This window comes from Macrosteles quadrilineatus, unplaced genomic scaffold (assembly GCF_028750875.1).
Source record: "Macrosteles quadrilineatus isolate MER2022 unplaced genomic scaffold, UCM_ALF_1.0 Scaffold_7__1_contigs__length_78375512, whole genome shotgun sequence".
Lineage (NCBI taxonomy): Eukaryota > Metazoa > Arthropoda > Insecta > Hemiptera > Cicadellidae > Macrosteles > Macrosteles quadrilineatus.
Window position 1 is genome coordinate 15,791,870 of NW_026542600.1, and position 13,314 is coordinate 15,805,183.

The 13,314-nt window shown below is 37.7% G+C and overlaps 1 protein-coding gene across 2 annotated transcripts in view; it reads left to right on the forward strand.

Moving 5' to 3' along the window:
- LOC128997806 (aminopeptidase N-like) overlaps positions 1-13,314 on the forward strand; it is a 117,700-nt gene that overhangs the window by 66,629 nt on the left and 37,757 nt on the right. For both annotated transcript variants that reach the window (XM_054423526.1, XM_054423527.1), the window contains exons 8-10: positions 2,477-2,675; positions 5,476-5,638; positions 11,684-11,807. In XM_054423526.1, the coding sequence (XP_054279501.1) occupies positions 2,477-2,675; positions 5,476-5,638; positions 11,684-11,807 (486 nt within the window). The remainder of the gene's footprint in view (positions 1-2,476; positions 2,676-5,475; positions 5,639-11,683; positions 11,808-13,314) is intronic.

Here is a 13,314-nt window from a genome sequence, read left to right on the forward strand (position 1 = left end):
TTGGTTAGGCGCGTCCAACACTAGGCGCGTACTAGCTGGGCTCGAGCTCCCAAACCGCCTCAATTACGCAAGCGCCAAAACAGTCCTAGGACGCATCAGCCAAAGCCATATGCTCGTAGTACCATATTTTGAGCACCACCACAAACTGGGGACGACTAGCAAGCATTTGTATGAATAGAGGTAGATCAACGTTGTTCCAAAGACGGCAGGCCGTTACAACAAAGGCCCTGTCATAAAAAATTATGTACTCATATGACGAGGTATGCGCAACGTGAAAGATGCAGTGCGTGAACTCCTCAAACTACCCTCGGCTACAAAGCTGAAGTCACTTGCAAAATATTTTGGCAACCCATATTTTAAAATTGAAAAGTTAACCAAGTGGTTTTTACTAGCCTCTGATCATTTAACTTTAATATTTTTGATTCAATGTAAAAAGGTGCGATGTGCTCAAAGTGTCTTGCCTTAAATCATAAGCAAATCTCAAGCAATAATTCTGCGAGTGTTTTGGCACACCAGCAAGATTTACAGTCATTGATCACATATTTGGAGTAAGTTTTTTTGTAGGTTTAGGTGGTAAAAATTATTCAATGCCAAATTCAATTCATACAAAATTTATTTCCTTTGTTTAGACAAAAATGAAAAACTCTAATTATTCTTCCCAATTATTCTTAAAGCTATTTAGGAAAATTCACGTTTAAGATATTCATGTCTCCCTTATCAGTTAAAAAAATATTAAATTCATAATTTGTTTTTAATAACTAGCAGAATCAAAAACATAATACAGGGTGTTCTATAACACATTAAAGTTGTGTGTCATATTAAAACATGGTTTAGATATTATTTTAATTCAAAACTAACCTAAAAAGCTGCATAAAAATAATGGGAAGTCCCCCATTACAAGTTTGTTGTCAGATTTAAAGCGATAAAGTAAGTTATTAGATCACCTGAGGTGAGATACCAGGTATAAGATTTCCTTTTTTTCATAGCAAACTTAATTTTGTAATATCCTACAAATTTCGAAATTTCAAATTTCCAAATTAACAAATTACAAAACAATGCTTTTTTATTGATTGATGGTCTATACCTCAAACTCTTTGAAATCCAATAATCAATATGTTCCATGAAAGCCAGTACGTTACCACCTATTTTCATATCAAAACATAAAACAACATAATAATCACTAAATAATATTAGATTCATTTATTAGATTTTGTTCTCTTTATCATGGAAAAAATAATAAAAGTTAATTTTTTTACTCTTTGTTGTGAACACAGCTGTAATAAAATCGGTTATTTTTTATAAAGCTATGATAAATGGAATACTCTAGGAATAGGCAAGGAATACACGCTCTGGCTCGTCCACGCTGCACATTTCTTCATCACAGGACAAATGTTTATAATAAATCATTTGATGTAACCACATGCCGCCTATGGAACTCCATACCCTATCCCATTAAATCCATAGAAAACCGAGGATAGCTGTAAGAAAGGACCATGAGGTCCTAAGTTTGCCTTAATAAAGAAGTATTTTCATTTAATTTCATTATGATATATTTCTTAATTGTTATTTTATTTTAATTATGTAAAGAGCGGACCAAAAAAACAGGGACACTTTTAAAATGTTATTACTCAGCTGTTATAAAGGCTGGAGAGTTCATTGATGTGGCAAAAGAAAGCTTTTTTGATGCCATTTAGTGTATAGTTACTATGGATCATCAATGGTTACCGCAACAACGTGCCTTTGTCATAGAGACTATTTTTAAGAATAATTTGACTTTCATTTCTACTCAACGTCAATTTTGTGTTCACTTCAACTTTGGCCGTTATGGTGCAACCCCAAACCGAATAAACTACTCAAAGATGGGTAAACAATGTCCTAAACACGGCGTTTGTACTCAAATATAAACGTAGGAAAATTTCAATTTCAATGCAATGTTTTGCAAACGGTTGGCTTTGGACGCTCGACGCAGCACACTCGCGCGAACCATTTCAATGTTTTCCGGCGTTCAAACAGTCCGAGGTATCCCACTAGGTTTTACTTTGAGTGCAGAAGACGTGTTCTGGAAATTACTTACCCAACTTTGAATAGTTTTTCGCTTTATGGTTGCACCATTACGGCCAATGTTGAAGTGAAAACGAAATTGACGTTGAGTAGAAATGAAAGTCAAATTATTCTTCAAAAAAGTCTCTATGACAAAGGCACGATGTTGCAGTAACCATTGATGATCCATAGTAACTGTACTCTAAATGGCATCAAATAAACTTTCTTTTGTCACATCAATGAACTCTCTAGCCTTTATAACAGCTGAGTAATAGCATTTTAAAATTGTCTCTGTTTTTTTGGTCCACCCTTTATTAACATTTTGAGACATCATATTTCTTTTTTGATTTTGTTAATCGTGTAGTCGTGGATATTTATAAGATATTATAAGTTAGCTCTATATCATCACAGTTTCAAGATAGTTTTGTTTTTACAGACGGTATCAGAGTGGGTGTGTGGGGCAGGTCAGATTTTGTGACTGCGTTGTCCAAGGCACAACAGCTGCTGCCCACCGTGATGGTATCACTAGAGATATACCTGTCCCGACCGTACCCTCTACCTCAACTCAACCTGGTCGCTCTACCAGGGTACATGGATGACACACCCATCAACGCATGGGGTCTGCAACTGTTCAAGTAAGTACCATGTTCTAGAGGGGAGTCAGCTGATCTAGTGGTAGAGTGCGGGACTTCCATCCTCAAGGTCCCAGGTTCAAATCCCGCCAGAACACCAATGGCTTTTATCTAAGTGATGATGTAACATCCCCTAGGTCTAGCCTGAGGTAATGTGATAAACGATCCCTGGCTAGAGCCTAGTCTCGTAGCCATGTTTTTAGGGATGGGTGTTATTTAACATATTTGGATAAATAAAACCATCACTGAAATGTCAATTATTACCCTGATAATAGATTACTGAGGATACAATTATTGTTGTAATGACGTCTTAATTGTCAGAACCAGCAAGTGTAATATCGCTGATTGTGTCTTCCTATTTCTGTGACCAGCCGAAAGTCTTTGGCTAGGAAGTAATCATAACAAAAATGATAGTATTATTTTACCTATTACTGAAAAGCCAGGAATTCCTGGTGCTCTAGGGTATCTTCAATCTTGGCCACTAGTGTGCATAGGGCTGTTGTTTTTTATTTGCCCTTCACAAACGCATGTTGACTTGCACTAAGGGGACTAATTTCTAAGTAAACGTCCCTAATGTGGCGGTTGATTACTTTTTCCATAGTCTTTAACATGAAAGACGACAGACATATAGGCCTGTAGGACTTTGGCTGGGCTGGGTCTCTTCCTTTTTTCAGGAGAAATAACGCCCTTGATTTCTTCCAACAAATTGGGATGTAAGCACCTTTGGCATGATGGAGGTTGGCCTGAATGATATGGGACATCATTCCCGTTTCCTGTCTGAGGGGTCGCTCCTACCCCTCCTCTCTTGGTAGTGGGACCTCCTTCGTTCCCATTGTCTAGGGTTGCTGCTCCTTGGCCGGTGCTCCTCCCTCCTGGACGTTGAGGGGCCCCTGTTCCTCTCCTCTCTTCTTTCTTTGCGATTCCTCCTGTCAAAGAGAGGGAAGTGCCGGGAGTTTTGGCTTCTCCTTCCTTCGCTCCTCCTGGTCTCCACTGTTTTCTCCGTGGAAGGAGGGGTTGATGTTTCCCTCCTTGGTTCCTGGGAAGCCGTTGGTGGTTACACTGGGAGGTAGCAGTTAGAGGTAGCACTGGGGGGATAGTGGCCTCCCCTTCTGCATTTGATGTGACGGTAGACGTGAGAGGCTCGAGCCGAGGTACTGGAGGTGCTTGACCAGCTCCTTCTTCAGAGCCTTTGCCCCTCAGCTTCAGTGTGACCGTGCCGAACCTGTAGGTCAGTGGACCGTCCCTACTCATCCTGGCCGCTGCTGGTTGCCCCCTGGGTGGATAGGCCTACTGCTTGGATCCCCTTCGTTTTCGTTCTTTTTTAATGACTCGAGGCTTTTCTCATATGCTTCTTGCCTTGAGTACCCCTCCCTGATGAGCCAGTGAAACCTTTTCGTTCTGGAGCCAATCATTTTTAGTCTTGGCCTCCTTGCTGACATTTTGAGCTTCCTTGCTCCTGCCTCTAACTCCTTAACTTTTTGGGAGTCCTCGTCGTTGAGGAGGCCTTCCTCCTCTGATAGTGTAATAGCATCCCCTCCCTGAGGTGTGGGCACCTCTTGGGTGGGGACGTTGTGATCTCAAGGGACAACATCTTGGGGCCCTGTAGCCACCTCAGATGTGTCCATCTGCTGAGGCATTGCTTCCCTCTCCTCTACTTCCATATTTACTAAATCAATTTTTTTTGCTGTATCAATTTTTTGATCCCACAAGTGGCAAGGGAACGAAGAGTCACTCCGAGCAGAGCCCCGCTTGCCCGGGGAAGGCTGCTTGAAACTGGAGGTTGCCTGGTATCCAGAGTCCGCATACTAGTGGCCAAGCTCCCCTTGACCATGCAGTCCTCGGCGTATGCTGTTCCACCTTGACTTGGGGTTAATTAGATAGGGAAATGAAAGTAAAGCTGAGAAAAGAATAGTTGGAGACAGGTTTTTTGAGTCAGAGGACTCGATAGAGAAAGAGAGTAAGTAGTATTAAAATAGCGGAAAAATAGATACAGAAAAGAAGCCTACCAGTTTAGCACCCTTATCTTTTGGGGGAGAAAAGTGCTGATGGAAGAGTCGGATCTTGGAGTGCCCAGTTGGGATGGGCACTTTTTTCCCTTGAGTGGGAGAGTAGGAGGGCAGTGCTTCGGGGACATACTGGCTCAGCACATGTGAGAGTGCTTGATAACACAGTCACTTCAAGTTAGAGGATTAGTGATGAATGAGTTTGTAAGAAAGGGATTTATGTTTACTTAAGAGGTGTAACAGTCAAAATTTAAAATAATTCATCCTACAGTGCTACTAATATTTTGAGCAATGGGTATGTGCCCAGTATATTCAGTACCGGCACAACAATGGGAATAAATTCAAACATCATACAATTCATGGTCTCACAAAATTAAAATATTTTGATTGTTAACTAACTAAATTTAACAATTGCAGTTCAGTTGGGTAAAATTTCCTAAAAAAATATATTCATGATATTTTTTAGTGGAATCGCTCGATTTTAAGACATTTAAGATAGTTGACTTAAAATTACCTTAATTTTGAATTGGTACAAAGACAAATTAGGAATCTGATACTTTGTGTAATGATTACTCATATCTTTCACCACTCATGTATTAATTTTGAAGTGAATCGCTTAAGGACTTAAAACGTTATGGTTACTTGTGTAAAAATTACATACAGACAGACAAACAGAAAATAAGGCATTAAAGACCCATGTTTACCTATTTTTTATTGCTTTGACCTAAAGAACTAGAGTTTCTATTTCTAATTTTTGACTACTAACTGTTAGCCCCCGCTTATTATTATTGTTTGTACAGGGAGAGTGACTTGATGAATGGAAACACGTTCTGGTTGTCTCACCGACTGGCGCGAGCCGCTGCCAACCAATGGCTCAACCATCTTACCTCTCCTGAGCCAAATACTACATCTTGTATCACCTCAGGGCTCGCTAACTACTTGGCAACCATTGTGGCTAAACAGGTATTCAATTTTAAAAATGAAAAGCCCTCGATTTTAAATTTTAATATGAAGATCTACAAGTGTTGCCTTATAGGGTGTAAAATGTAGTCATTTAATACTGTATAAGTTTCAAACTCATGAGTTTATATAATAAATAAGATCATCCAGTCAGCTGACTTGGTAAATATCTGACAAGACAAGCATTGCTCTATGTGATTGACGTTAAATTAGTGGATGCTGCTGAAGATGAACTTGGTAATACAATCAAACATGTCCAGCATGAAATGACATTTGACACCTTATGGCAACTATGTTGTTAGATCTTCATCTTATAATCAAACAGATATTGTAGCATATTCATTTTTTATTTATAGTTAACTCTAATTATAGTATAAGTTATTTTTGGCCTTGTTAATATTTTTCCAGTCCTCTGCCAGTTCCAGATTTTATTGTAGCTTCCTAGATCTTGACTCGGTAAATCACTTCATCTGCCATCTTTTTATTGTCAATACCTCTTAGCACATACCACAGGAAACTTAATCTCATAGCTGTCCAGGATTGCCTGTCTAGGTCTTAAATTTGTACAAACTCACAATACTTTCTTCTACCTACCACGTTCCATTATCATTAATTACCCTTAAGCTCGTCATTAAATTTTTCGAGTGGACCCTTTGCAAATTGTAGGTACATTTTAATATGGTTTGAAACTCGATTCCCAGGCTGGCAGCCCCCCCCTGACCCTTTTACTACAAAGATTATGCTGTCTGTGACAGTTATTATGTGAATATTCTACTTACGATAAATTAAACTTTTGTTTTTAGATCTAAACCATAAAGAGTGACCTACCAATCAGGTTACAATTGCAAAAAAGTTGCCCATTCAAAATTAATTTTCATTAACTGTTTTTACTCTTGTTTATAAACTGACAGTGGTTAGACATTCAACTGAAGGTTTAGCTGTTCACATTTAAAATAACATCCAACCAGCTATAAACAAGTTGTTCAGCATCACTGAATCTTTGAAAGCAAACTCTAGAAATAAATCAATTTTGCTAAGAGGGCAAATCCCCGAAGGTAATGCCTTGGTTAGTTACTTGTCCCTCTGCTAGATCATGAGCTTTAAAATTACACCGCAGTAGTAAAAATCAGATAAGTAGGACAGCTAACAAAGTTATTTTACAGAGAAAACCCTTATTTTATTAAGTCTTTTTAGATTTTTCAACCATTAGTTTCTTCCCATTTTATTTGATATTAATTTAGTGACAGTAAAGTACTTAGTGACAGGTAATTGAGTAGATTTAAATTACCAAATATAGGCTATCTATTGAATTTAATCTACTTTATCCAGCCCAAGTTTTCACCAGTCATAATGGTTACCATATACAGAGAAGCTGTAGTAAAATAACGATAGTATCAATTACTGTTTCAGTTGATGTTTTACCACCTTGGACAGCTTACCTCTAAACCTCTCAATCAGTCAAGAAATTTATTTACACAATAATTACCAATACATAGGTTATAAAAGTGCATAAACCACTAATAGTTTTTCTGCACTAATAATATTGTTTCTTATATACTATACAGTTTTGTCAGTTTGAATCAGTAGTATCCAGTTTTATGAGTCCTTCATTGTCTCTTGAGCAATAATAACAATTAAATAAGACAACAATGACATAAATATCTGTAAAAATTCAACGGTAACAATGAAAAATAGTCTCCCTATAGTTCCGGACAGGCTATGCTGAACCAAAGGGTTGGGTTCATGTCCTAAGCTGGGTATTGCTTTCTGATGTGACGGCCAGAGCCGCTTTAATAAATGGGCGCAGTGAGCCCGGGCCCAAGGGTACAAGAGGTTTAAGATTTGTTGAGGGCCCAAGGAAGACAAATATTATCCTACGAGGTAGGTTGAGAGGGGCTGTAACTGTAGATACCTCACTACTGGAGGTACCCACTGTTACTTTGGGTGACGTGGCTCAGGAATAAAACTCAGCACTCGCTTACAAAACCCAACTTTAATATTACTCAAAACAATACAAAGCTCAGTAACAATCAGTAGAGTAGACTGGAACTGTATAAATCAGATAATTTAGAAACTGAAACCACAATTCAGAAAAGGCTCTAAGCCCCAATTTTGAAAACCCTTAATAGTGTCTTACCTGGACCCTCTAGCTCCCCCAGCAGGACCCTGTCCTCCAGTAAGGCTGTGTTTACATTGGAAACACGCTTGGGCAAGTTAAATGGGTGCGCATGCTTGCGCAAGCGTGCAGTTGCCGATGGTGTGGTTATACTAGAGCAGAGCAACCAAGAACAAGCGGTCCCCCCACTAGTCACAGTAGGCCTACATCACATATCAGTCAAAATTGAGATGTCAGATGATGCGGACATTGTGCTTGAAAATGGAGTTAAATTTATATTATTAGACTCTGGACGTGTTGGGGGGAACGGGAAACTGTAGGAGTCGATGTAATGTTTGTATCAAATCAAATCAAATCAAATATGCTTTATTCATAAAGTACAGTGTTGTACATTGAATGGTGTCAACTAAATCTATCTTAAATTAATAATTTACAGATTTGCATATCTTGGATCATTATCTAAATCAAAAACCAAGAATCAGGAAATGAAAATAATCAAAACTGAATCAATTATGTACTAACGCTAAGAGGGGAGGTGGAAAAATACTCTTCCAGGGAATAGAATGCTTTCTCTACTAAATACAGTTTTAGTTTTATCATGAAATTCTTCCTGCTTTGTTCATTTCTGATTTCATTAGGAAGATGCTTAAAAAATTTTAATCCTATATAGGATGGTTTTTTTTCATAGAATTTTAATTTATGTTTACTTGAAATAAGGAATTTTTTATGCCGAGTGTTGTATGGGTGATAATTTGTCTCAGAGGTGCTCAAGCAGTTTTTTACTAGAATAATTGTGTCGTAAATATATTGGCCATATAACGTTAAAATTTTCAGTTCTTTGAATTTGTTTTTGGTTGTTTCATTGTGTTCTAATTTCAAAATTATTCTTATTGCTATTTTTTGAAGTTTAAGTATCCTATCCAAATTTGCTATTGTAGTTGAGCCATAAAGGCACAAACCATAGGATAAATGCGAATGGACATTAGCATAATATATGTTTTTTAATGTTTTATGGTTACAAAAATAAGACATTCTAGAGAGTGAATATAGTCCTGAACATAAATTTGAAAGAAGTTTATCAACATGTTCATCCCAGTTTAAATTTTGGTCCACAGTTAGACCTAGAAATTGTGTACTGTGTTTATGTTCAATTTCTTCTGCATTATACATGATATTTGGTTTAATTAACTTTTTATTTTGATTTGTTTTAAAAGTTAAAAAATTAGTTTTTTTAGGATTAAGCTTCAATTTATTTTGCTCTAGAAAGTTTCCAATGTTTGCCAATTCAACAAAACTTAAAATTTCAACTTGTTGCACTGACTCAGCCGATACTTTGAGATTTGTATCGTTTGCATAAAAACAAAGATTGTTCTGAGGTAAACATGAGAGTGCACCACCAGCATCATTTATATAACATAAAAACAACAGGGGGCCACAGGATTTACCCCTGGGGTACACCAAATTTAACCCTTTCAGTTTCAGAAGAAAATGTTGTATTTCTGTTATCATGATTATGTGTGATTTCTACAAACTGACAACGATTATTTAGGTATGACTGAAACCATTTTATTGATTTTTTGTAACCCCTAAAATGAGTAATTTATCTATCAGTTGGGTGTGGTTGACACTATCAAATGCCTTAGTTAGGTCCATGAAAATTCCAATTGTGAACTCCCCTTTATCAACCGATTCAATTATAGATTCTATGAATGACACTGCTGCTGTAATTACAGATTTTCCAGGCCTAAATCCATGCTGAGTATTGTTTAATAGTTTAAATTCTTCTAAATAATTTAATAACTGACAGTTAACAATTTTTTCATAAATTTTTGATATTACTGGTAGGAGAGAAATAGGACGGTAATTTGACACAGTTTCTAGGTCGTCTTTCTTATAAATTGGTATTATTTTACATTTTTGTAATTGATTTTTTATAAAAAACATAACCATACCGACTAAAACAGTATAGGCCTAACTTTAATAAGGCTAGAGGAGCTTAATTTTTTCATCATAGCATTATTACTGGTCTATTTTAATAGAAAAATAAAATTCAATATATTTTAGTTATAGTTAAGAACTGTATCAATTAACACCTCAGTATCCATTTTGAACAATTAAATAACTTATAACAACACTTAAATATAAAAAACAACAGTTTTCAGATACACAATCTATGCTACTTTGTCAGTGAACCACAACAAACTGAGGCACGCTTGCTTCAAAAACAAATTTATTTGTTTCGTGATTTGAGAAGCGTAAGCTTGTCCCAGCGTGTGCGCTTGCTAGTGGCGGGCACTGTAACCATGACTGGTCAAGTCCCCACCGGTTTCCAGTAATCTGCTACAATTTTGTTTCAAAGGGCAAGCTTGGCCAAGCGTGCGCCACCATTTTACTTGCCCAAGCGTGCCTCCAATGTAAACGCAGCCTAAACCACACTCAACACTACTGACAAAACTGACTCCAGACCAAGTGTCCTGGCCTACTTAAAACAACAGCCTTCAGTCAGTGGCGTTGCTTGGCTAAATCCCAGGGGGGGGGGGGGGAGAAGCCTCAAATTTCCCAACTGCTTACCATAGATTTCCCAACTATTTTTTTTTTTAGAAATCAATTTCTGTACTATTTTAAAAAATCTACAAATTATTATACTACACAGCAGTCACACTCAATTCAGTATTTATAATCTTGCATTAACAAAACATAGCTAGTTTTACATATATACAAAATTACTCCATTTCTAAAACTTCTACCAATTCATAATGCAATTTTATGACTTCAAAAAACTTGAACAAGTAATGTTTCAAATCCAAAAACCTTTACAAACCATCGTGGTAGCAGACGTAGTAGTGTAAAATTTTAGGGATATAAAATAAGCTTAGTACAAATTAGTATAGAAAAAATATTTTATTACAAAATAATGAAAATAAAATACTTTTTAAAGTTAAGATCAACATTTTAACTTTCATAAAACTTACAACAACTAGGGTAGGCCTAAACAAGTTTGTAATGATGAAATATTAATATTAGTGTTGTGAATAATATTATTCTAGTCTGGAAAAGAATAAACCTAAAATAAGACCCGTATAAAATAAAAACGTTCAACTTAGTTGATGATAAACTTATACATACAATAAAAATGTTAACCTTCATCTTCAAAAAACTAAAAACTAAACGAAATTCCAACAAGCTATACCGCTAATTTGATTATTGATTTCTTAAAATAAGGCGTGTTTAGCCATGGTTTAGCCTTGTTTAATCAAAGTTAAATGAAATCAAAGAAGTGTCAAGTTTATTTGTCCAAGTCAAAGACATTTTTATCTTTGATGGATTTTCGCAAATATTTAAATTTTGTTTAGTTTAAAAATAAATTTTTCTTGTATCTGACTTCCCAACTGTCCCAACTCGTGGCAAGGAAATTCCCAACTTTTCTCTTTCCCAGATTCTAGGGGGGGGAGGCTCCCCCCCCTACCCCCCCTAAGGTGACGCCCCTGCCTTCAGTAGGTCAGTACAACATTGTATTGTTTAACAACACTACCAGCCTACTCACAAACATTGCCAAACACTTCCTGTTCACAATATTTGACCCTCCTATTACAGCCTATTACAGGACTCAATTATCTCTTATCATATGCAAAGGCGAGCCTGGTGAGACCAGTCCTGTATTACTGCCGCTTGACTGAGTGAACACTAAAGGAGACTAGGAAGCTCAATGGTTACAAGTAATTTTCTTTGATATTACATAATCAATACAATATCGGGGTTTATCTTAAAATTTATGTTTATTTTATACCAAACGGTTTGTAGGAAACTTGTTTATTTATTTTCTTTTATCATAAATCACCTGTTTCCCGTTTCCTAGCATTGCTGGGTTTCTGTAACATTTGTAATTAAATGATTAACTATTCAGCTATAACTATTGTACAACTTTTTTAAAGCTGGAGCAACAAAACATCTACCACTGGCACCTGACAGGTCTGCATAGTCTTTACCTAGAATATGCTAAGCCCAAGAGCAGCTACATGAACGCAAATCAGAAGGAGGCATTGTGCTCGTCTAAAGGTAAGGAATCTTAGTTTAATAGTATTAGAATTTCTTAACACACACACTGCAGCAAACTTACAGAATAAGGGAATTTCCATTTGCCCAGCTAATTTTCACTGAAATATTTCCTTAACACATTTGCTGCAGGCCACTCACCAGTGAGTGATGTGCTCTAGTTCCTTTCTGCCATGCAGTGCTGGGATCGCCTACATTCCATTCAATTTCTGCACAGCAGCACACCGGGAACAACGGGTATTTTTATGTCTGTGTTTAGCTAGGAATGGGTGCTTTATTGTGGTGTAGGTTGGTAGTAAATTTCCCCGTAAAATCCCTTTCTGGCAAGCATATAAATCAACTTATTGTCCCTTGTTTCTCCCTCCAATTGGCAATACAATGGGACCAACTCATTCCAGGTAGGGCTGCTATCTGTGAGTGCAGGGCCGATTTACCAAATAGGCATGGTAGACACGTGCCTAGGGCGCGAGGCAATTGGCTTTTTTGGGGGGCGCCAAAAACTTGGAAAATAAAAAAAAATTCTGATAATCCCTCGCGGCCGTGTAGACATCGTAATCGTCTCCCGCGTTTGTGGCAAGATTTTTACTACTATTTTCCGCGGTCAGGTCGTTTAGACATAATTATCGCCTTCCACGATCAAGGCCATATATGAACATATCCCGTGGTCGTGAGGAGATTATCATCGTCTCCCGGGAATGAGGCAAAATTCTAACCTTTTCCCGTGATCGTGTGGGTGTGGCCATTATGATCGTCTTGTGCTATCGTGATAAAAATTCTGATCAACCCTCGCGGCCGTCAAGACATCATTATATTGTCCCCTGTCGTTTGGGCATAGTAATTGCTTCCTGCGATAGAGGCAAAATTGTAATCATCTCCCACGGACATATGGAGATAATCGTCTTCTGCGAATTAGGCAAAATTCTGATCTTTTCCCGCGGTCATGTGGGCATTACCATCGTCTTGAGCAATCGCGGCATGATTGTAATCATCCCTTGCGGTCGTGTAGAAATCATTGTTGTATCTCCTGCGGTCCTATGTAGACATCACAATCGTCTCCCGCGGTCATGAATACATGGTAATCGACTCCAGCGATTGCGGCAAAATGTTGATCATGTCCCGCAGTTGCGTAGAGATCGTCTTCGTCTTCCGCAATCGCGGCAAAATTCTTGCTGGTTCCGGCGGTCCTGTGGACATTATCATCGTATTCCGTGATCGTGGAAAATTATGATCATCCCTCGCGGCCGTTTGTAGACATATTATCGTCTACCGCGGTCATGTAAACGTCACTGTTGTCATGCGCGATCGCGGTAAATTGAAAACTCTAGGTAGAAATACAAAATTCACATAATTCCCTGTTCGAAAAACTCCCGCATGATTCCTGGATTTCTCGGTCAATGGACACCGTTATATAAATTGCAAAGGGGTGCTACTATTAGTTGTGCCTAGGGCGCTGATAGAGTCAAAAGCGGGCCTGTGTGAGTGTTTTAGCAAACTACGTTGACTCTTGTCG